The sequence below is a fragment of the Tyto alba genome, unplaced genomic scaffold (assembly GCF_018691265.1).
Source record: "Tyto alba isolate M040663 unplaced genomic scaffold, T.alba_DEE_v4.0 Super-Scaffold_45, whole genome shotgun sequence".
Lineage (NCBI taxonomy): Eukaryota > Metazoa > Chordata > Aves > Strigiformes > Tytonidae > Tyto > Tyto alba.
This window is the reverse complement of record NW_024881321.1, coordinates 27,552,337-27,578,352: the sequence shown is the minus strand read 5'-3', so window position 1 is coordinate 27,578,352 and position 26,016 is coordinate 27,552,337. Positions and strand designations below refer to the sequence as shown.

At 38.3% G+C, this 26,016-nt stretch overlaps 1 protein-coding gene across 1 annotated transcript; it reads right to left on the bottom strand.

Moving 5' to 3' along the window:
- Positions 1-41: 41 nt before the first annotated feature.
- On the bottom strand, positions 42-25,903 carry GPR180 (G protein-coupled receptor 180). Its single transcript, XM_032997108.2, has 9 exons — positions 25,668-25,903; positions 23,244-23,402; positions 19,778-19,972; positions 16,644-16,824; positions 16,388-16,437; positions 12,710-12,867; positions 6,286-6,477; positions 5,851-5,928; positions 42-4,163 (listed from the first exon to the last, which is right to left on the bottom strand). Exons 1-9 carry the CDS (start codon positions 25,813-25,815, stop codon positions 4,005-4,007), a joined length of 1,320 nt encoding a protein of 439 aa, XP_032852999.2. The 5' UTR covers positions 25,816-25,903; the 3' UTR covers positions 42-4,004.
- Positions 25,904-26,016: the final 113 nt, after the last annotated feature.

The following is a 26,016-nucleotide window of genomic DNA, read 5'->3' as shown; positions in this document are numbered from 1 at the left end:
TATCAGCGCAGCTAGGAAAGAACGATCCTTTGAAAAACAGCTTAATACTTTCTCTTTTAATGTTTAACATTTGCAAGGATCACCTGCTCTTTATACATTGCATAGTCGCACAAAAAGAGCTAAAAGGTACAGCATAACATCAGCTTTGGCCAGCCCAATAAACATTTATTGTGTCAACTTGAGGCATAACATTGCACAGAATAAACTAGAGCCAAATCAAATAAAATATTCTTCCAGTTCTGTAGAGGATCGAGATGCAAACAAGAAGATTTTGATACTTCCATGGCTCTCCACTGGCACAGGAACCAGAAAGGAATATTCATTAGATTTGACTATAAATGTTTGTCTTGTGTGGGAGGCCTTAGTATAGTAATATGTATTAGAAACTTGATATTTTTCCAATCAAGCCTTTCCACTTCCATTTACATATATTTAATGGTAAATATTAATTTTCCTACCTGAAGCACTTTACATAAACGTACAATAAACACATTGTACACAGAAGGGGAGCAAATAGCTTAGGGGACTTGTGATAAGCCCTAGAACTGCTCCAGCCTCCACATTGCTGGTCGGGAACAACACAAGATGATCCCTCTGCACAGATTGTGGGGGGGTTTCCTAGACTGAGTTGGTGATCTCATCCTCATTCCTCCTGAACCCGGATCCTCCCCCCTCAACCAGTAAATTGTAATTGATGCCAACTGGAATCTGTGCCAGTAGAAAAGGTGACAGATAGCAAGGAGATGCCCTCTCACATGTAGAAGTGGATTGCTTCAGATGACAACCAACTTCAGTTTGCAGTTGTGTCAACACACACTTATCTTTCCCGAGCACCGAAATGTGTGGGCAATAGTATAGTCTGCAACTGCAGCTTCGCTTAACACAGAACCACATAATGCACAGAAACTCTCAGGTGAGCTGTCTTCCTTCGCCCTCAATGGAACAGTGCTGCTCACCACTGGGGAACACGCTTCAGCCCCTTGCAGGGGGGAGGCAGGAGGGGGCCCGGAGCTGCCATCGCCCTCCCCAAGAACTCCTGGGGTACGCGGCAGCTCTCGGCGGGCACAAGCCTGCACCGAAGCCTTGGGCGTACCGCAGGGGGGCTGCTGTCCCCTGCCATCCCCTAACGCACAGCTGATGTAGGGTGCAGCCTGAGTTCCTCATATGTATGCAGGAGCCCATTTGTGACAGAAAAACTTACACCCCCCCCCCCCCCCCCCCCCCCCGCCCCCCCGGAAAGCACGTTTTAGAAAAGGAGAAAGAAAAAGTTTTCCAGCCAGGATGCACTGATCGAAGACAACTGAAAGAAGGCTGGAAGCTATTCTTTCAAGATGAGGTTATGAAACCACATTGATAAAATGAGTAACTGTGTGAATAAGCATGAAAAAAGCAAGTCTTATCAGCTAGTCTCTTAGAAGAGGTAAGTTAGGAAAGAGAGATAGGCTTTCAGATACTCAAACCACTCTTCAGGCATGATCCAGAGGCAGTAAGATTCAAGCTAGAGTACAGGTAAGTATGAAGCTTTGTAAATTAGTCATACTTGAAGTCTCCCCCAGAAGATATCCAGTACTGAATTAAGTGACATCTTGAATATTATTGTACTCATAGGTGACCTACTGCTACAGTATGCATTAATGATTTAGTAACATAAAATTGGTGAGTGTTGGCTACAAAAGAACGCTAATAGACCTGGGTAGATGTGCATGTCCTTGGTACCACTTACCATGAGAAAGTGATACTTAATTGCTACAGTTACACTAATAGCAAAGTTAAAATTTTATTTTCAAATCATTGGGTTCAATGGCAAACAGAGGATAATGCTACCTGTTGATTTACAGGGCAATCTGAAACAGATTAGGAGACAACATCTTATGCTTCATATTTACACTCAGGTTAACTATGAATTCATGTTATGAATTGTTGTAGAGTATATTTATAGGGTGAAATTAAAATACCATTTACCTTAATACTGACCGATTGAAGTCAGAGGGACTGCAGGAAGAAAGAAAATACTTCTGGAGAATAAAACAAAGAGCGTGCCTATTCTGAAAGTAACACAGAGGTTTTTCTGCATATATTAAAACTTCTATCGTGATGGATCATAAACTGTAAAGCAGTTCTTGTATCTATTAGAAGATTCTATTTTATGTGCGAATTTTATGTCTTATACATGAGGACAGATAGAGCTCTTCTACTGCATTATTGGAGACTTATCAAAAACAGGATACTTTTTTCTTGAGAAGATGAAAAGCACAGAGATAAGCAGGGAAATAAAGACGAAAGTTTTAACCAATAATATTTTTGTGTGGTTATCAGAGGAATGTAATAATTAATCTTTTAATCATTCTGAAGATTGTGTGAAATCATAATATCTCATCTTTTCCAGCCTCAACCTGCCATTCTTGATCTGAATTACAAACAATAAGAAAGGAGATGATTTAATGAGCAACTTTGTCATGTTGCCATTTTGCCTTAGTCAAAGGGAAATATCTAGTTTTGCCTCTAAACTAAAATGGAATAGACTTATGTTTCAACTATGCTCACAACTGAGGCAAACATGAATAGAAAAGTTAGGGCTATTTTAAAGCTAGAACCCCAGTGTCTTCACATTTTCACAGAGATAATTAAATGCATACTGTTAAGAAGAAACAAACATTCATTTACTAGAAAATAAAATCCACGTTGTGAAGAAACACACATGTATGAGAAGTCTAAAATTTGACGAATACTAAACTAAATCCAAAAAGAAAGATTTCAGTCACAATGGCAATAGGTATGTTCTTATTACGAAGGAAAAAAAAAGTCAGCATGATTTAATCGTACTCAATAAATAGGCACTTCAACAAAGTATATATTTACACTGGCTTTCTGAATGCTAGGGCATCACAAAGTAGTATGGCTTTATTACAATGGATGGAAGATGGCAACTACTTAGAACCCAGTGCCAACATGGATTATAACAAATCCAGTGAGTATTTTGTTTTTCAATTATTCATAGAAAATTTAATCCTGATTAAGTATCCTTGGGCAGGAATTCATGGGTAGTTGATGACTGAAACCAACATTTATTTGAAATGCTTCTGTTAATTTAATCTGTGTATATGGCTTAATTATGATTGAATCCTCAATGTAACAGAAATGAATTATATCAGGATTAAAATTCTAGTACCACATCACCCATTCCATTTTCTTTGCCCCTTTTTTTTTTTTCTTTAAAAGATGCAAGCCTGCTGTTTTCATTACCTTTATGTTGCTGTGTTTTCTAAGCCTCCAATACAGCTCATTAGTGGATGAAATTTTTAGTTACATTTATTTATTTACAAAAAAGAAAAAAAAAGGCAGATAAGGCAGATATAAACCCTATTTTCATTCCCATTAAAATTTTAACCAGCATGAACATTAGTTGCAAAAAAGGCTTTTCTTTTACACCAGTAATAAAGGACAGTTTCTCGTGGTCAGTTGTGAACATTTTACATGTGTTTTCTAGAGGACTCTTTTTTTTTTCCCCTTCTTTTATACTTGTACATAAAATGCATTTTCTCTAAAGCATAAAAATAAAAGAACTTGTACTCATCGTTACGCATCACACCAATTTCACAACTGGCCTATTTCAGACTTGTTTGAGCTTGTAGATGTTTTAAGAACTGCATTTTATAACACCTTCAAACCTGGTATTGATATAAAGCGAGGACATTTTTTTGTGTCTGTGAATGGGAGAGAAAAGATTCATTGTACTTTTCCATGATACAGCTCAGTACCACATGCTACACATAAACAATATCTATAAAATTATCCAAATGATGGATTTTTCCACTCCACAGTACTTTTAACAGATTAATCTAGGATCCTCGTCAGACCAGGTCTGTGACCAGGTCTGTGAAGTGCTCTGATATTATTACTCAGTTTTCCAGTGAAACCAATGTATCACACACCTGTGACAAAAATACCTGTATATTTATGTCATTATTGCACATTTATTACATAATGTATTCTTCCTAAACATCTCAGAAGTGATGTCGATTTTTATGTCCAGAGGATACTGTTAGTGGCAACGTCACTGATGACAGCGAAGACACTTCCCAATATAGACTATGAGATAGAAAAAGTCTGTAGAGGATAACCATGGAGATGCACTGACAGAGGATAACACCTATGGTAATAATCTAGAGGCAAAAAAGAGAGAAAATTAAAAAGTAAGCAAAAAAAACCCCACCACCAAACAACCACAATAAATTTCTATCAGCATACTGTGTAAGTGCTTGAGGTTTAACTTTAAAGCTTTTAATACTGCTGCAGTTACAGAAGATTCGAACATGAATCTCAAGTCCAGGATTCAGACTCTCACACCTGGGTGTTTTTAAATCACTAGATAGCCCTGGGCAAGTCACATAAGCCTTCTGGCAGTTTCTGTTCTGGGGAATTTCAGACTTGCAATTCACCACCCATGCAGTTTCACAAGCAGAGGTGATGTTTAGATATTATATTCTTACAACAAACAGTGTGTAAAAAAACAAAGCCTGGAAACACTTTGCACTAGCACAGTCATGGAGCTGTAAGGATAGCGATTTATCACTCTCACTTAGCCAGACCTCTTTTTTTTAGTGCAAGTCTCTTCATCTGTGAAAGATGTGTAAAGTATCAACTGTGTAAAGGTAGCTACTGTTTCTGAGAAAGCAAAAGTCTAAGTTTATGTATAGAGAGTCTTTTAAAATACATGTTTTTCTTAAATAAATATGGTATTTATTGATCATGCACTTTACTGTATTGAAGTGCATTTAAAGAAGGAAACAACTAAATTATCATGAAGTAGGAACTGTAGCTGCACATAATGGTTAAACTTGTTCAAATGCAAGAGCAGAACTATTGTACTCTCCCTTCAGTAAGCTCAAAATCTCAAAATATTGCAAAAATTTCCTTTACTGATTCGACCTCTAGAGATTGTCCTCCTGCCCTGATGATGTTTTCATCAAGCAACAACAAAAAGTCTCTTCAATAGCAGCTCTAGGAGTCTTTTTTTATCCCTAGATTTTTCTTTTCTTTTTCTTTTTTTTTTTTTTTTTTTTTAATCAAATGTAACATTTCATTTACTATGTATTTTTAGTGGAACTTTTTCTTTCCCTTACGTATCCTCTACACAAATAAAAGCTCAATTTCTGAAAATATTTGCATAGAAATGCACAGATGGTTATAGCCATAAAAAAAAAAACAAACTCTACCCTGGAATGAGGTAGTCAATCACCTGAGAATAGTAGTGCACTTTATCTGAACATGGCAGGCTCCACACTCTAGTTCTCTAGTTCCCAATATGTTTAAGCAATCGAGAAGCCCGGTGAGTCCACCTTTGTTTTTAACTGCTCAGGGCTAACAAACCAAACTACATATTTGGACAGAATTCTTAATCTAAAGAATACAGTTCAGGTACAGGTTCCCTGACCTATTTAGCCACATAAAGCTTTTAAAGGGTGAAGACTAAAAAGTAAACAACAAAATAAATTCACTGATTTATCTTTCTACTAGCTTTGTTAAAAGAATCCCCAAGGTGTTTTTAATTAAAAAACAAACAAGCAAACAATAAAACAAAACACCCCCTCCACATTTTCCTTTGACTTAACAATCTCCCCCTCTCCCTCCCTTAACCTAGGAATGATTACCCTTAGATGATTCAAACCCCGTATGCCTTTGTAAAATATGACTCACATTAGCATCAATGAGAGCTGTGTGACTAAGACTTTTCAAGTTGCTTTGGGGTCATAAGATTAACAGCCTAAGAGCATGAGTTTGCTAACAAACACTGAACATGCAGAACAACTACTATTCAAATTCCATCTCTTTTATCTTGCCTGTACATACCTTTTCTCTTTGATATTCTCTGAATATTACAGCAATGGTTGCAAGACATGGGTGGCACAAAAACCAGAGAATGCAGGCCTGAAAGAGAAGATGAGTAGAAGTTATAAAATGACTACATGCCAGCTTAGAAGAAAGAGATGACAGTTAGAGGAACTGCATTTACATTTCTGTCTATTTTATGAACCCATTGTTTAATTTTCAATCAACAGAACGAAAACCACACAAAGAAAGGTGGGATTTCTGTTTAAAAAAGCTCTATACTCCTTGTCAAATTAAAATGACTACTCAGAGTACGATGACAGGGTGCAATTTAATCAAATCAGACACTTAAATGTTAACTTTCTTATGGAGGAAAAGAGTTTAGTGCTTCAGTCAACTGCATGCCATGATTATATTTACAGCAGAAGGGATCAGTTTCCCTGGTGTAACCCATACTTTGGCAAAGGTGATATAGAACTCCCTTTTCAGTGTGCTTCTCTCCACTGTGATGATCTGGTAAAGACCAGCAGCCAGTGACAAAGCTAGGCAAACTCTGAGGCCAATAAGCAGTCCACTTGCTAAGCCATGGTGTGAATGGTAGCTGTGGTGATTCGTATCTTCAAACTGCTCCCAAATTAATAAAAAGCTCTGGAAAAGAACAACAACAGCACAAGGTTACACTAAATCTCAACTACCCTTTCCATCACAGATTAAATTATCCACACAACCGGTCATGCTCTATTCTGCCTGTTGGAGACCACCATGTTACACAAAAACACCCTAGCCTGAACTGCTTTTTGGCACTAGCTATTACTCCAAGTGCAACTGGCAAGTCTCGCTTCTTGTATTCCGTAACTTTCAGAAAGTTTGATAAGTTAAAGTTTCCTCTAATTTGGACAGAAGGAATGTGGCACCTTAGCATAAGATCCAAAATAATCATCTAGTTAAACAGTCGGCCTACTCAGCAGGAAGCCCACTGAAACGATTCCACAGAACAACAGGGAGGTGTCTCCTTCCACTTGGGATCCACAACCTGTAAAGCTTGTTTCAAAGGCAGGAGACTACGCCTTTTCTTTCAAAATCCTAACAGGATTCACTTTTCTTTTCAAAGATGGGGAAGTAAGAGGGTGGTGCTGCTGCCCCTTTTATACAATAGCCTAAAGGCTCAAGCGTTCACCCAGGTTGAACTTGGATCTCCCACAATTCCCTTCTTTGCCTACAGGATATCCAACTCGCATCTCCCACCTCCTTGGAGAGTGCCGCAACTGCCAGGCTATAGGCTGTTCTTGGGTGGGCCACTCTCCACCCCTTCTATTGAAGCTGTGCCATTGTGGAGGAAAGAATTCAAGATCAGCTAGGTCAGAAACTGCGAGCGAACCTGACTCTGCAAGCAAGCGGCTCAGAAACCTCCTAGGGTCTACAAAAGGGAGCGTCACAGGTTCCAAATGCTGTTCCGACATCTGGACAAATGCTCTAGCCAACAGATAACTACATGAAAGATAGTAATCCTCCTTAACTGCACTGCATCCATTTGCTGCAGAATCCAATTCTGTAGCAGTACTGTGAGCAAGAATATTGATAGATTCTCCAAGGAAAAACAGACTAAGAAGTGCCTAGATTCTGAATCTTAGTTAGCTAGAAGGCAGGCGCCTACTTGCTGCATAAAAAAAAAAGTGGGTCTTGCTGAAGAGTATCTTTTTAAGACTTTGGGAATGTTAACGTTATAAATTAGAATGCCCATAAAGTTTAGGTTCTCCTGGCATCACGTATCAGCTGCATGGCATTTTAAGATTTGAATATACACTGGAATCCAGTCCACCTACTGCACACATCTAACTTGCGCTTAGGTTTCAGGTGCCTAATGAAGCAGGCTTTCTGAAGAAAGGTAGGCAAATTTGATTTATATGAGTGAGGTAGCTCTGAAGGCCTTCAGAAACAGACATTGTATGCCTCAATTTAGAAATCTAAATTAGTCAGATTCCTTTCTGAACACATTCAAAGGCTCTCTCACTACATTAACTACATAAAGACAAAAAGGCTACTGAGAATAATTTTTTTTTTTTTAAAAGACATGTAATCCACCTGTGCCTTTCAAAGGTGAGTGTCCTTGAGTCTCATCAGACGAGACAGGATCATTTTCGTTTATAATATCCTCGGAGAGTACTCTCATACTCTTCCCCTACCTTACCTAGGCCATGACACAGCAAACATGCCTGATGTCATTTCAGTCACTCTTGAACTACCAGGACAGAAAATGGAAGGATGGGAGAAATACAGACAAGAAGCATGCACATCTTGAACATCACTGATTACTAGTAAACAATCTGACCAACAGGCTTCAAGTGTTCCCATGATAACATTCTGAGTCACTCCAAGCAAACGTCTTCAAATCATCAAATTACTTGACTGAGAATTCTGTCAAGGAGTAAGACTGAAATAATGCTCCTGAAACCCTGAGATATAGCCGAGTGTTTGGTAAAGTTGTGTGTACAGCACTAGTTTTGGCATGAAATCAATTATTTCCTATCACAGAAGTTATTTCTGTCCAGGTAGAACATGCTCAGGCAACAAATAAGGGTTCTACCAGTTACAGAATCACTGCAGCCTTGTACAGAGCGTTTTCCCTTTTGATATTTACACTTGGGAATGGCCAAAGTATTTTTTCTCTGGACTGGACATAAGCTTTCTGAGAAAATAAAAAAAATCCAACCACCTACGTATAGAATCTTCCTAACTAAAGCATGCATCTGGGGGCAAGAAATATAGGCTGATGGAGATGGAACTGTGATACTGCTTTAAGAAGAAATTTAACCTTAAAGAACAGCACTCATGAGGGTTTGAATTTTCCTTAACGTACACTAATAGTAGCAGCAATGAAGGAAGCCACTTTCATGAGAAGATGACAAAGAGCTGGAGTAAAGGAATTGTGAGAACAAAGTCAAAATCCTCATGGGAAAATAGTGTCTGACAGCAGGGTACGCTCTGGACTAGTCCTTTAAAGAGTGCAAACAGCACAGGAATCAGTTGATCAAAGACTGTGTGTAGTGACAGCAATGTAAGATCACAGACGTCCAGCTTCTTTCAGTTTCATTAGATTATTCCAAAATAAGCAGAAGGCAGAGGCATTAGAGACAGAGATGGAACCATCAGAGCAACACACTGGAAATGTGGACAAGGTGAACATGTGTCATTGTTCTTACCATGAACTGGGACTGCTCTCTCACACCAGAGAAGAGCAGGATCCTATAAATGATAAATCTGTGCTACGGATGTTTCTAGTTTACAATGGAGGAAGAGCTTTCACAGACAAGTGTGATCTTGAAGTTAAAATCTCTTTGGCTGGCTATGCCTGAGAAATTAAGGTCGATAAACCCTGAAGTCCTTTATCTTGACCACAGAAAGGCATCTATCAGCTCACTTAGCTGCAACATCAGGAACAAACTGAAAAAACACCCAGACACCAACCCACTGAAGTGGATATCAGAGACATTGTTTTGTTGGAAGTGAGCAGAACTATGTTTGAACTCTGAGAAGAAATCAGGGGGGGAAATTCTGTTATCCCAAAGAATAGCTCTGCTTAGGCTGTAGACAAAAGAACTGGATGAGCTAGGCAGCTGAAGAGCTGACTTGCACTAGCTATATCCAACATTAAAGTCACAACTGCTTCTTCATAAAGGAGAATGACCATCTTCTTGTTTACAAAATACACTGTTCAAAATATCTGACTTCAAAATGGACATACTTATGACCCATCGCAGTTCACAGTGGACACCAACCACTGTCCAGTACTGGTCTTCCTCTTCAAACGCTAGAAGAATGTTTGCCATGGACATCATCCTGATGTTCCAGATATACAAGCTGAACCTCCACATCCATACAATGCAGAACCAGACACTCTTCTTTTTTTGTCATGAGGAAACAATTATGGTAGAACCCCTCCTCCCCTTCGCTATGCCAACACCAACTTTATGGCAAGCCAAGATAACATATCAATCTCCAGTAAAGGCAGGTTCTCATGGGACAAATGATCTCTGAGAGGCAAAGGGAAGGGGTAAGCAAAAGGGAAATTAAAAGTAACAGCAAGGCAAAGTGGATTAACTAGCTGCTTCTAACCATATCTAGTACTTTGGTATCTGATGTCATCCAATGCCAAAAAATAGTTTTCATCTAAAGTCAGAGGTAGAGCTCATTCTAAGCACACCTTTGGGGTGTACCTAAGAACACTTGTGAAGTGTGACGTCTAATGCAGTAAGATTCTATGTCATTTTGGTCAGGTTCAAAGTGATAAGATATCTTTCTAAAAATCACTGCCTCCACTCTGATCAGCCCTGAAAGTTGAAACTGCTCAGGTCTATTTGATGGGAAAGGTCTGCCATCAATAAAGTTTCGAACAAGGTCTGTGTCTCAGCAGCAGAGCATGGAATCTTTAATGAATACAGAGCAGCCTGGGAATTTTTTGTTCTGAGGCTAAAATAAAGAACAAGTTAAGGCAAAAGGAGATATTGAATAGCATCTCAAAGGAGGGACAAGTCTGCCACCTCTTTGCAGCCGCAGAGACCACAAGAGATTTGCTGACTAGGAGGCTGTGTCCACACTACACTGACGGTAACCTGTAAACACAGCCTGAGAAATTGCTGGTGTTTCTGAAAGAACAAAAAGAAAGAATCCATAGCATCAGTACAAAGAGAAGAAAAAACCCCTGAAAATTTGCTGAGTAATTTGAACTAGTAGCAGGCAAACAGGGTCAGATAGTTTGCCAGTCAAAACTGCAGTGAAGTTGAAGAATAACATTTTTTTCCCAGGCTGTCTACTTGCTTGACTTCTCTGAAGATGAAATGAGGACAGGTAGTGTAGAACACCAATAAAACTAACATGGTTCAATCTCTACCCGCAGCATCAGAGTAATGCATGTAGTTTCCAGCACCCTCCACAGCAAGTCCTCAGAACATCTCTGATTATCCAAGTAAGTCTGTCCAACCTCTGCTATGGGAGGAAACTGACTCTCCCATCTCTGGGAAAGAGCAGGACCAAGAGGAGGTGGTTATAGGTTTTTAGTCATTAAAAGTGTTCGTTGATTGCCCTATTACAGCAGGTCCAACACCCACATCAATCTAGACAGACCAGTGAACAACAGACTAATCCAGAGAATGAAGTCTCGAGCTCACCACCTTTGACAGAGGCGATACAGTCTGGATCCTGCTCCCCTGAGCTCAACAGCCACATTCTGTATTGAAAAGAACCCTGGCCGGAGGTATGTCTTGGATATATTGGACCATGAGATGGAAAACATCCTCTCCAGAAGGGGCAAGGATACTGCTGGTGGTGTCAGGGAACCTTTTCTGGAGACAGGAGACACTGAGATAGGGGTGTGAAACCACCCAGGCAATGACATATTATGATGTCCTTATTCTGTTCCTACAAGACTCCTGCCAAACCTGACATTCCCAATGGTACCACGAGGAGAGATGTGGCAGAGCTGTGTCTTCATGGTGAAAAGGTAGATAGGCAACTTTGTGCCAGTGCTCCCGTGGTACTCAAAGAGCCAATGCAAATGTGTAATGGACCAGTACTGGGGGAAGCAGCATATATGTACGATACCTGTCCCAATTTTTACCACAAGTAACAACCAAAAAAAATCAAGCTGATGATATGGAGTGTCCCTTCTTTGTACAATGAAAAGGAAACAACAACAAAAAAACTTTCCAGTCTCAAGTGACAGAACACTAACACACCCATATGTACGTACAAGTGGAGAGGCATGAATAAAATTAAATACTTCAGAAGTCTTTTTTACTACCAGCATATAAAATTTCTGGTACTAGATGGGTGTCACAAGTAAGGTGGAATGAACCTATCTTTAAATTTCAGCAGTCCCATTGACCTTAATAGCCTTTGGTTTATATTCTTAATTAGCAAGAAATGTCAGCTCCCAGCTACTCTTAATGTTTTAGCAGTCCACTTATTTAGTTTGGAAGCAGCACTAATTACAGATACTACTTAAATGGCACAAAATCTTCAGTATAATCTCTTCCTCATTACTGTCTCCAGTTTCTCCCCACTCTTCTCTTTCTCAATGGCTTTCAGATTCCCTTGTCTTTATGCTGTGATTTAAAAAAATTTGTTTACAAAAGGCACCACCAGGATGGGATCATCTCCATTACAATTTACTTTTAAGTTACTGGTTTACTTGACTTTCTAATTTATACTAATGGAATATGTTTGAATGAAATTATGTGTCAGACCATTTGTATATTTGCAAGACCAATCCTGCACATGAATCTTTCAAGAATTCCCTTATATCGATTGAAAAGACCATTAAACATCCTATTTGAGTGATTCTAAGGGGAGGACACTGATGATTTAAATATATTTTTTTTTGTGACTAAATTTCTCACAGCAGCTTTTCTCATCTTTCCTCTCATGCTACCTGTTGCCACCCCCCACAATGTAGTTCACAACCCCTCAGTTGTACCAATTACATGTTTACAACTATTTATAGGACCACATTATAAATCTGATCAGTAAAATGATCATGCTGAAATGTCTTTTTTCTTCCAATCTAGATCATTTCACTGATCTGGTTTACAGTATAATGCTATGAACAATTGGTGCAACCAGGAGTTTGGAAAACTGTGGGAACTTCTTAAATGGTTTTACTGCTGAACAAAAACATACTGTGGAGCTACACCTTAAATTGTTAAAGTAAAGAGAAGGTGTTGTTACCCATTAGACATACTGGGTGCACATTATGCTGCGGGTTTTTTTTTTCCAGTCTTGATACTCCCTCCCTCATAAAATATTGAAATTAGTTGGTTCACAGTTCTGTCATACTTAATACCAGCTGTATATTTCAGTATAAGAATGAATATAAAATACAAACCTGTGTAACAACAACTATTACAGCAATGCCAGTAGATGTTGGAGTGGAATCCCACTGAAGAGGTCTGCCATGAGATTTCTTCAATCTGCCTATCGTCCAACCCATACACAGACTCAACAATAAATATAGCATTTGTACCTGTGAGACTATGTCACACACTATTGAAAACAAAAGAAAAATAGAGTCACAACATAAATGAAGTACTTCCTAAAGCAAAGAGATATGTTCTATATACCCACAAATGAAGGGTGGACATTTATGTCTTGGTATCAACTTCAGTTATAATTTTGATGATTGTTTGACTAGATGAGGTTGTTTTGCCACAAAATGTGGCTATTTTGAGTAGTTTCCAGTCACCAAATAGATCACCATCAGCTTTCCTCTAGTTATGCTGCAGTTCTGCAACAACACGGGCACAGTGCCACATCCTTCCAAATCCCACTCTTGTGTCAAAGAAGTCTGGGCTCAGGAGTCCATCTACATAAATAGACTTGTAAATGCTAAAGAACTAAAATCATATGTATGTTAATCACATTGCAAATATGAAGCATGATGAAATGAACTCCTTTATTTGCTCTGAAAAACTTTTGTTCAAAAAAATCACATAGTTGCATTGTACTTTAAATTAATTGTACTTTGTCTTAAGGATGCACTACCTTGCAATAGAAAGCTCAAATATTTAGGACAAGTTCCACTCTCAGATACTTAAAGGGTAAAATATAATGAATAACCCTAACACAAACTTCATTTGGAACAACAACTTGTCTGTATTTCATTTTATTAAATGCAAACTACCTTTGCCTCATTTTGCTATGTCTATTTTTTTTTCTCTGTTTGGGAACAACACATACTCCATAAAGTCACATTCTTAATCAGCATCTCAAATCTGTGTTTGAAGCTGTATCTGAATAAAGAAAACTTCAAGCTAGAATATATTAAAGCCTTTACTTGTTGGCCTTGCCAAAGTGCTACTGACAGGAGAAAGAACTGAAGATTTCTTTCTGGGTGATTAATAGCTTTAGACCTGACAAGTTTTTGACTGAAACTTATAAAACAATTTTTAAGTTAATGTTTGAACTTAAGAGTACTCATTGTACTGGCATAGCAGAGATGTACAAGAAAAAGTGATTCTTATATATTGCAAATTTGGTTCAGAAACTAGAGATGGGGCACTACATGCAACAATGCTTTCTTTTTCACTTGATCAATATTTTAGTTCAATTAAATTTTATCCTTATTTGTAATTTTCTCTTACGCTATCAGGTACAAGAAAAGTATTTCTCTGTCACAAAAGTAAACTTCTATTTTTATACAACTGGACTGTATTATAAAAGATAAGTGTACTTCCACATTTACTAAAAATATTGGCACAGAAAATGTTGCCACTGTACAGAAATTAATAGGCACACAAAGGAAGTATGTCAAATGAAGATCAGCTACAATATTTCCCTGACACTCAGCAATACTAGCAAAATATGGGTGTAAACAGACTCCAACACATTTTTCCTGGGGTATATCTGGTATTCTCAGTTTATATGCCTAAATACTTCCTAATGTATTCAGACACCTTTGCTGTTTAAGAAATGTCAAAAGCTTTTAGTAAATACAAACTTGCTCATTCTTTAATAAAATGAACTGGCATTCATTTTTGGCAAAATGATCTTGGAATTACTTTACAATGCTACCTATGGACATATAGTACTCACTAGCAAAAATCATTACGTGAACCCATGGCATGCCAAACCAGTGTCACAAATCCAAGCTAGAGAGATGACTGAACAAATCTGGATGTTCTAGAAAGCATTTTATTTTCTGTCACTCCTTAAGATAACCTGCCCTATAAGTTATAGCCAGACATCATCTCTCAATCACATATTTGATATAGATATCACTCTGCTTCAGTGTGGCAAGAATTCAAATGGATTCCCAGACAAAATGGTGTAAGATAAAATTTAGTACTGGCTTTAATCTTTGACATCTCACATACCTTATCAGAAAGTAGGAAGGTTGAGAGAAATTTCTAATATTATCAATAATCCCACAATATCCAGGGTCAGTGCAAAGTCACATGCTACTGAGCTGATACCATATTTGTCTGATTTCACCACAATTCACCTTTTTTGGCTGTTCAAGGGGCATAATAATATTCTTTGACTTTTCACATTTAGATCTTACAAAAAGTTAGAAGATGACTATTTGTGATTCTTTTGAGTACCAGCATTATTTGTGTGATTTATGTGATTAACTTGGGTAATAAATTAGTCTGAGGGTCAGCTCTTTATACATGGTAAAGACTAAATGATGGCAGGAAAAGAATAATTGCTTAGTATCTGAACAGGTTCCTACACAGAAATTCTGGCCCTACTGTGCTCGACAGAAATTTTACTCTTTGCTTTTAACTCAGATTTCTGTTCTGATATAGAAAAAACGGTAGCACCTTCCGTCTTTCTTCAGAATTGCGATTGACACGGAAGCTTTTCACATTTCTATTACTTCTGCTTTTTTATTGTTTTGGGAACCATGAACCTTAAAACAATAAGAAAGGAAAACTCTTTCAGCTGAATTTCTTAAATTCAGTTATTAATTAAAAAATTATTTTATTCTTAAAACCCTGTGCTTTAAGCAAATAAAAGTGGGCTTTTCACTACAATACATATGCAGAAAATCTAACGTGCAGCTACTCTTTCTGAAGCTCTGGCTGGGTAGTTAATGCTGGGTTTCTCACTGGGGAGGAGTTATGACTACCTCCATATTCTCTATTTAATTTCACTTCAGGAGATGAGAAGGAAAGTTTAATAATACAGTTGCTAGAGAGGCTGAAAGGAGCTGCTAACTCAAATGGTTAAAACAAGAAAGAGGCAATTACTGTGGTGCCAAGTGCCATCAAGAGGCTGTTAATTCCAACTGCAAGCGTCTAAATTAACTCTAGGAAGGGAAATATTTATCTATATAGGCTGTTACTCTCCAACACTGTCTCTCTACCACAGTACTACTCTCTTGGGGTGCTTCAAGCCAAGCAAAAGGCAATGTATTTGCTTGGAAAGAACCCCCCAATGCTTCAAATGTGAACTACAGTTAAACAGCCTGTAAGAATCCAGGAGGAGCATATTAGTGTGTTTTGGGAAGGGATGTTAAAGGAATTCAGTTCCAGTGAGAACTCAAGAGTATCTACAGAGAGTGGAGAAAAATGTATTGTTAACATCAATTCTTCATGTAAGCATTTTTTTTCACTAATCGTATCACTTGTGCTGTAAAACACTCACTTTTTCATATAATCAATGTTAAATTTGCTAGTGAAATGACACTCCCTAAAATGTGATTAAGTTTCCTAAAAAGCTTCACAACTCTAGATCATGCAAACTCCTCTAAACCTTTCATTGTAGTGAAACACTTACTCATGTTATAAGCACGTATTTAAATGTTTGTAGGAAGGAATCTTCAGGCAAGAAAATCCTTTTAAAAATCCTAAGCAATATCAAAATTGTATAACTTTAAATACAGTTATTGTAATCATCCAGAATAAAACCTGTTTTTCAGAAGAGCAACTTTTAGCATTTTATATTAAAAATCCAGTGATATGGTCCAAGATCATAATACAGTCCAACAACAGTATTCACTAATGTATTATACAGATTAATGTGTAAGAATATGTAAGAAACAATAGACAAGCCTACTCACATTCTGCCAGACTTCCCATAAAAGGCGCTCCTATTCCATCTTTAGAGTAACTGATAAAAGAATAAAAAGACAGTATCTTTAAGTGAGTGAGTCTTAAATGTGTGTTCTCCCTTAAAAGTACATTTTGGCAATGACGTAGCTCTAAAAAGTCAGTCCTAGGTTTTGTCACAATCACCACAGGAAAGATCATGTACTGATCTTTACAACACAATGTTCTTCAAGTATTAAGACTGACAGCAAAAATAAGCAAAGATACCTTGAGAAATGCAGATAGTTGGCAAAAGCTGAACCAGCCTGCAACACTAATGCAATCGTCAACACCTTTAATACAGTATGCATAGGTCCACGCTTCTTAATTGTTTGCCATAGGGACTGTGCATATATGCAAGCAGTTATAAAGTATGCTAGGACAAGCAGGAAAAAGAATTCATGTAATCCTGTGGAAAAAAAAAAAGAAATACAGCTTAGTTTTTATAAAGAAACATTGCTACATTGCTACTAGGAGTAAACAAAAAAAAAGGGATTTTTTATATAATCACTGGGAAATACTTAGTAACTGTCACTCAAAAGTGGTAGTACAGATAAAATGAGTAAAGCCTAGCCTATTTTATCCAAGGAAGTCAGTGAACTTTTTCAGAGAGCTGATTATTATTTGACATGACTGGGTATTTTTTATTCACCAATACCTTTTCCAAGTGTAGGAGAGATTCTGTTCAAATATAAATAGCTTTGTAGCAATTACTGAAATACTGCAAAGTGGCATACAGTTTCTTGATAAACAGAAAATAATTGTAGCACCCTTAATCAGTCAGAAACATATTTATTAGAGGGCTCAATTTTAGCTCTTTTTTTGCTTCAATTTTTAAACGCACAATCTGAGATGAGAGAAACCCAGAACAGACTTCTGCTGAATCTATTTAACCGCTGGGTGTCACTCTTGCTCCATATAAAGTAGTTAGTCCAAGAAGCACAGTTGACTGAGACAGAAAACTTTAAAGAAAAATGGAAAGAAAAATAGCAGAGAGAACATTAGTAAGTTCATAGAGTGGATTTTTTTCACCAATCTGAAAAAATGCCCAGAGTTTTTGATATTATTAAAAAACAGAATTCCTCTAATTTTCAGTCTGGCAGTAGTCCAGTAAAGTGCTTCCCTGAAGACCTGGATCCCAGAAACCTTTCCTATCATCCGGAAGTTCTGGAAACCATCATATGAGCTCCCACAGGGTCAAAGCCAGTGAGCTGTAAACAAAAATGGGTAAACAGACGTTTCTCACAGAAAACTTATGTTTTCCTTCTCCAACCTTCCTTGAAACCAAGTGGTGCCCACAGAAGCAGGTTCTGAACAATGTTATTCCTCCAGCAGCAAAACAACTCTGCTAAAAACTTTCCACCAGCTCCACCCAGAGATTAGAAACGGAGCAATTACATATATTTCAATATCTAAGCAGAAAAACATTAGAACTGGGTAAGTTCTGAACAGCTGCTAGCGCTACAACTTCTGTGGCTAAAATTAATCATTTTGGACATACATACAGTGAAATGGGAGAAAGAGCATAAGATAATAAGGACTCATAAGATAAAAATTTCAGGGCCACTCTGCTTCTCTTGTATACTTATACAAAAGCATGATTTATGAATGACAAAAATATTCATTTTAGATCAAATCTCTTAGCCTCCTCCTCTCTCAAGGCAAACGTCTTAATCACAAGGTTACAGTCTCAAGTTCTTTCCTATACTTTCCTTACTATAGTCCATTTAATTTCGATATCTCCTGTGTCAGGCCATAACTTTAGTAACTAAAGTGAAGAATCACCTAACTAGAACCATCCATAACTAGTTTTTAGTCACCTAAAAGAAAGAATCAAGAAATGGAGCTGGATCTTGTCTCTGATACTCTAATGCTGTAAACTGCACACCTCTATGGAAAAACAAGCAGCATTATTCCCCAAAGATGCCTTAACCAAAAAAAAAAAAAAAAAAAGGGACATAGATATGAAATCCTTCTCAGCCTTTTGAAAATAGACACAGGCATGTAAAGTCAGGATTCATGGCAGCAATGCAGGTTTTAATTCTGAATAAACAGGTGCTGCTCTGCAACTGTGGAAGACATGACATGTACAGCTCACCCTGTTTCCTACTTTTTACATTTGAATATGTACATTCAACACATTTACACACCTCTTTACTCACTATGCAAGGTGTTCAGAGTTCTGCTTCCAAGTGCTCAAAGTCTTTCTACAAAATTAATATAGAGTCGAGATGCCTCTCGAGGAGGTCTGTATATCACTTCTAAGGGCCACAAGACATCTTATAGCTGCTTTGCCCATTGTTTTATCAGAAGAATGCTACTACTGCTTTTTGAGAATAAGTGAATTAGCCTAGAATTCACTTCTGGATACAAAATTCACCAAATAAAACCTGCCAACTAAGTTTGTAGATTAAGAAGTTAAAGAGACAGGTAAATCCATTTATAAACCTTGAAAAATAGAGGAGTAACAGTGATACTTTCTTACAGATTCTGCTAAATGTTTCAATTAACATTTTTTTCCTTTCAAAAAGGGAGCTGCCTTTGTTCCCTCTGTATCCCCTTGAGACCAAAAATAACAGCAGGGCATATGATTCTGAGCATAGCAATTAGGCTCATTCTGGATATGTAGGTTAAATCTGCAGATGAAGGCAGACTAAGCCTATTGGGCTCTTCCCTTAAAACAGACCTAGGTCACTGATGTGCTGACAAGGCCTCCCAGAGCAGCGAAGCTGAGCACTGCAATGAAGCATACGTTAGGTTGTTTTGGACTGTCCAAAGCATACAGTTTTATGCAGGCATTTCTTTAGCTGCTGTCTTGAGTCACTTCTAGACGTTTTTCCTTGCACATTTAAAGATTTAAAATTGCATTTCTTAAATAAAATCAGGACTGACAAATATGTGATCTGTGGACTATGACTAAGATACTTATAAAGACCTAAACACTGAACTCAAATTGCACTGGCAAGAAGTCTTGTTGTGTATGTACTTGTGTTGCACAGAATCAAATTTTACCTAGCTAAAGAATTTAATGAATTCATTAAAATCAGGGATTATATTCACATTCAAGCAGAAGCTTATGATTTCAACATGGGAAAAACACCTATCAGCAAAGATGTTAACACTAACTGTCCTTCTGTATTTCTACTTCCAGCTAGGCAAGTTTTGGAAAGTCTAGAGAAAGGGAAGGATTTTTCTGTAATGCCAGAAAATGAATTAAAGTTTACTATCTGTGAGAAAGTAGAATATGAAATATAAGAGACTGCCATCCATTCCCCATACTTTTCCAAACATAGTAAGTATTGATTTGTTTGGGTGATCACATCCTTAACTTACAAATCTAATTTTAAGAAAAAAAGTCTTACCAGATTCCCCTGCGCTAAAGTGATCTAATGGATTCCCTTCTGCATCTGGGTTTAGTAAGACCATTTCAAACTGAATATCCTCGGATTCAGAATAATTCTCCTCGCAGGTAAACTTGTCTACATAAAACACATACCATGTTTCCGGATAAGGAATCTGGGACACTGTCAGATTTTGCTCTGTGAGGTTCACAGTCACTTTGGAAGAAAAGAAACAAACAAAAATAGGAGTAAATACTTATTAGCTTGTTTTTAGAAAACTCAACTTTGAATGAAGGTAAAATTTAAATCTACAACATCACATGCTGGTTACAAACTACATACAGTACAAAACAGTCTTTGTTCTGAAAGCTAGCCATAACACCAGAGACTAGACTTTCAACTTCATCTTTTGTTTCAAGTAGGTGCAGGCAAGGGCTGGTGAGGATATGCACCACACTCCATCTCCCAGCTTTTGGGTTCACTGCAAGGGCTTCCTTCTGCCAGAAGCCAGTAACAGCAAAATGTGTCTCCTATGCTTCGCATACTTCCGTCATCTAGTACAGAATTGATAGTATTAACTACTCTGTACCAGCCAACAGATACTTCTGCAGTATGAAAAGTACCTTTGTGAAACTACTTCTACTCTGTTTTCAAAGGTATTTAGAGCACCAAACAGGAACAGCCACATGTGAACTCGGTAAACAACAGTGTGCATGCTTCACAGGTGCCACTTAGCATATTTTACAGCATCTTCTCCAAACCATAATAAGACTTAATTTCAATTGACAGATAAGGGCTGAGACACCATTGTCTAATAAAATTGCATGTTTCAAATCAGATTTCATTTAAAACCAACTATGTAAGAGACTGAGGTTTCATCTGCCCACTGATCTGACCACTATTTTTCCTAAAACCAACTGTTAACCAAGCACAATCTCTCCAAAATAAACATTTGCTGTAAATTAAATTTGTGGCTCTGCATGTGTGGGTGAAACTGCAAGAACTGTAAGTACTATTACTGAACTTATTACTGAACTTGAGTGCTAATCAGCTCAACCATAAATGAAAGCCATGCCTGTAGAAGAAATAACAATATAATGACTGGACTGTAGATTAATTCTCATTAATTAAGATGACAATGACTAAGGATGAGGAAAAAGAAAAATTTATAAAAAAAAATTTACAAAACAAGCTATTTCTGGGTTTTATGCAAAGGTCTTTCTAAATGAAAAAGCTGCAAACATACATATAAAACAACCTTTAACAAACTCATTATCCCTACATACTCTGTAGACAAAACTTAGAACTAATTTCTAACTTGAAGCCTATGTGTGAAAAACATATATGTAATTTAAATAAACTTGTTTAAACTTCAGGAAGTTATTTTCTGTATTCTGAAGGCATGAACCCACAGTCAACATTAGGATCCAGGAAGCAACCTATGATATGTTTCTTTGTAGCGACTGTCATGAAGTACAAATTTGGACAACACAGGAAACTGGAAAAAAAAAAAAAGTGTTCTAACACAGGCAATTTGCCTTGTGCGGGTAATGGTAAGTACACACTCCACTGTGGACCTACAGACCTTATCAATCAACTATACAAAGTGAAACAGCTCCCTTCAAAAAACCTTAGGATTTTTAAAACCACAGATTTAGGATTTCATATGGTGCTTAATCCAAATGAAAGGCAAACCGCAGCTGAGGGGTGGCTTTACTCTCCACCTCCACTAGGTCAGCTGAGTTCTGACACTGTTACTTCCATCAAAACTAAGGATCACACAGAGCACCTTTAATCAGTTTCCCATCAAATCTGCAAGCTAACTCACAGGAAATTAAAATAAAATTAAAATGCAACTGATTTTGCCCAAGATCAGCAAACAGATCCAACTCCCCCTGTGGCCACATGATTCCTAAACACAGCAGAAATCAGGGAGTACACTGCTGGGACAGACAGGAGCGACGGACCAACTGCCAGTCATTTCAGCAGCGCTTCATGTTCAGCTCAGACCAAGTATAAGGGAAACTACATCCTTAGAAGTGACATCTGCTTAAGATTTTGTTATGACAGTGTTCTGGGATATCAATTCGTTATGCTAAGGATGCTGGCCACATAGAGGAAATGTATTTAAAAAAGAAGCTGCATTCACTTAAGATGTATTTGAATTAAATTTCTAATACTAATTTAATTTTTTAAAGGAAAATTTAGGCTTTAAGTAGGTTTTGTAATACTACAATCAATAAATGGTGCAAAAATTATTATCTCAGTATGTTTATCTTCCAGTTACATAACTGAGTGCTTCAGTATTTTACTGTTCTTTTACATTTAGATGGATACTCAAGCTCTATCCTGATTAGCTTATCTTTAATACTGTATTAAAAAATTTCTAACATGTTTTGTACATCAAAGTGTGACAGGTTTGTGCTATCATTAAAATGAAAATACGTGGGGTTTTTTTGTTTTCTTGTCTTTGAAAATGCCATTTCCATGCAACTGGTAAACAGGAGACTCCTGACAAATGAGAAATGTTCCTTCATAAACACAAGACAACAAGATAACCTACATATTCTGTACTGGTATAATTGTCAGCTCAAATATTAAATACATTTGAATGTGAGATTCAGTGAGGAATACCAAATTACAGGCAAGTTATAAAGTAAAATGGCATAACCCAGATTAATTTTTGCAGATGACTTTAGAGACAGGAAAAAAAAAAAAAACAAACCAACAGAAAACCCCTAATGATTATGAGGTTGTAAAAGAAAAAAAAAAAGAGAGAAAATAGCTTTGCAGGTACAAAGTTACCCTTCTACTGTGTACTTAGGCTACATACTCCCATCTTAAAAGCATTCACTTCAGAAGTTTAGAGGTAACTGCAGCTGGCTCCATCAGTTTGCCTCTAATTTTTTTTTATTCCACTGCAATAAAAGTCACAATTCAAACTGTATGTTTGACTGTCCTAACTATTCAGATTCTCAAATTTTTCAGTTCCCTATTACAATGGTATTCCTTGTAAATTCTTTCAAATATTCAACATAAATTTTTAATAGAAATTTTGAGATTGAAAAAAAAAAAAAGGACTTTTAATCCAAGCAAAGTTAAAGAAAATCTCTGTGCTGAATGAGTAAATGAAAACTTCACCCAAACGTGTATCCTTTCCATGTTGTGTATAAGTGGAGAGCATGAGACTAGAACTGGTCATAAAATCTGGCTGTTTGCATTAAATTTAACATTTGTCAAGGACTGTTCCATTTTCCAGCATTATGCTAAATCATAGCTTACAAAGTCTTCTGAAGCGATGCAAACAAAGCAATTTTATTTCCTTGTAATCATTTTTAATTACAGAAGACCAAAGTCCTGCTTTTACTTAAGTTGATACAAAGTCCAAATTCACTGAAATAAATATTCTACATAAACAGCTAACTTAACAGGGTTCTAAATACACAGATAACTTAATTTGTAAGGGGAAAAAGAAGTAGCAACTCACTTGTCAGCTGAGCTTTAGAGAACATCTCTGTACAGCTGTGATGTTGGATACTGTTCTGTAGCTTCTGCCACTCCTGTGCTTGAAAGAGGTGAAGTCTAGCTGCTTTTGTCACAGCTACTGCAATGTTCTTGATTCTGACACACAGAACAGCATGGTCACCTTGATATTTAAAAAATAAAATCAACTACTTTGCCTTGATGTCAATTAAAAGCAAAAAGTTAGCATGGCATAATTTTTTCCTTAAGTAGCAGCACTAAAGCATCACTTTGTTTCTTCAACTTTTACCACTACTTCCCATAAAAGCCTTTACAGTCTTTCAGAAACAACTTCCATACATCTCATCAACTCAACACTGCATGCATGATTCTCTCTGATGGTACTTAAATAAATCTGCACCATAACCTTTTCAACTACAAACAGCCTTCTCCCCCCCCTTTTTTTTTTGTTTTTTAAACAGAGTTCTTTTTTCCTTCCTCCCACTCCAAATTTTATTTTCTCAAGTTTAAGCAAAGACAGTGCCTCAATCAGTTTAAATAACTGGTTCAAAGTCTAATATTTTATGACCTTTGTAGCACGATTATGAGCATCATAGGGTAGCTCTTGAGTCTAATACCAGAAGGACTTATGTAAATGGACCTTCATGTTGCGGACTGATTAGAGCCAAAATACTTAATTATAGATGACAGACGTCAAATTGATAAAAAGAAAATCAAACTTCAAAGGTGTTCTCTAATGTGTCAGTCTACCTAGAGGCTGCATCTTGACATAGAGAAATATTTTAGCTATGTTAGAACTAACTCATTTGACACAATTTATCTTGTCTGGGTAATTCTACAATCCTCAAGCTTATTTTGAGAAATTCTTTCATTATATATTGCCACAGACTTCTTCAACATAACAGCATCCTAAATTAATGGAGAAGAAAAGTCAATCGCTACTGCGAGAGCATGAACTCATTCAAATTTAAGCAATCTTTGTATATTTTTTAAACTGTCAGACTAATCTTTCCCACCTGACCTAGGCACCAGCTGGATAAGAGTCAATAGACTACCACCAGCTTTAAGTAAGGCTTTGCCATAACAGGTTTAATTGTTTAGAGCCAGTTACAAGATACTGGTCCTGCAATAAAACCTCAAAAAAGGTGATCTCTTGGGATCTGTAAAATATTATATGGACTACAGTTTACTGAAGTTGCTAAGAAAAGATTTTGAAAAACTATCACAAGATTCTAAAAAAAGCCATATGGCTTCATTAAGACCCAAAATACATATAGTTGTGGGTATTCATGCAGAAAGAGGTGTATTTCTAAGGAAATAAGCAACATCAACTTGTAGAATAAATTATATCTGAACACCTAAACCACTTGTCTTGAATCTTAACATTCTTTTATCAGATTTAAGCAGTGCACCTTTTTTTTTTTTTTTTTCCCCCCTTTAGATCTATTTAGAGCATTTCTACAATTATCTTCTGGGACAGTGATAATTAACTGCTTTCAAGTCACTCCACAAACTGTCCCCACCCTATCTATCATCTCTCATTCAGCGCTGGAAGGTCACATTCCAAGTCTTCTTGGCTTATTTTCCTTCACTGGATTTTTTTCTTGCAAACGTTTTTGTTTTCCTCACACTACTCCAGTCTGGGAGGAAGCCTGCGTAAGTATTATCTTCATGGTTGTCTTTTGAAACATTCCGCAGAACTCTTCTGCCATGAAGCTAACTGAGAAAGAAAACAAGTCTAAGCCACAGAAATGCTGAGCATATAGATAGGAAAAGCATGCTGACCAGCACAGCCTCGTTGTATACGGCACTCACCGTGGGGGCATATATCTCTTTTTGCAAAGTAAAACTTCCGTAGCAAGGAGAGTAATTTCCAACCTGTATTTCTGCAGCGGCCATTCTAATAGGATTCTAGCCCATTGCTAAGCGCCTTATGTAACAGTCAGGAATTATTACTAACAAGGCGCTAGTAACACGGGAAAGACGAGCCATTAGGAACAATTAGGTGAGGATTCACATCCTGATGCACGGCGACACCAGAAGCACCAGGGATGCGAAACAGACCCGCGCAGCTTGAAGCCCTGCTCTCAGCTGGCGGGGCTCCGTGAGGGGGGAGAGAGAGCGCGTGGGCAAGTTAGAATGCCGCTGCTCTCCCGGACACTCCCGTGGGACTGGCGGGGGGGGGGGAAGCACAGCGCCGAGCACCCACGCTCCGAGGAGCAGCCACGCTCGCCCACGCAGCGCAACGGGCGGCCACCACCTCCCGCTGCCGCCGCCTCCCACCGCCCCTCCGGGCTCCTCACCCCCCGCGGAGCCGCCCACACCCGTTACAGGGCCCGGCGGCGGGCGGGCTGCCGTGCCGGCCCCTCAGGACGCCGCCCTAACGGCCGCCCCCCCCCCCCTTTCCCCTCCTCCTTGGGGCACCCACCGTGGAACTGGAACCGCGCCACGGGCCGCCACGGCTCCAGCCGGGCGGCGGCGCTGGCGAAGCCGCCCCGCAGCGTCTTGCCCCCGGCGCCCCACCAGCCGGCGGCGCACAGGAGCCACAGCAGCCGCCGCAGCAGCGGCCACCGCATCCCGGGGCCGCCGCCACCCCCCCCGCCTTCTTTTTTTTTTTCTTCGTCTTCTTCTTCCTCCTCCTCCTCCGCCGGCGGGCACCGCTGCGTCACGTGACACCCCCCCGCCGCGGGTTACAAGCGGGCGCGGGACGGGACGGTGGGAGGGCGGGACCAGAAAGAGAACCAATGGGAGCCGCGCACGAGGAGGGGGGCTCGCCC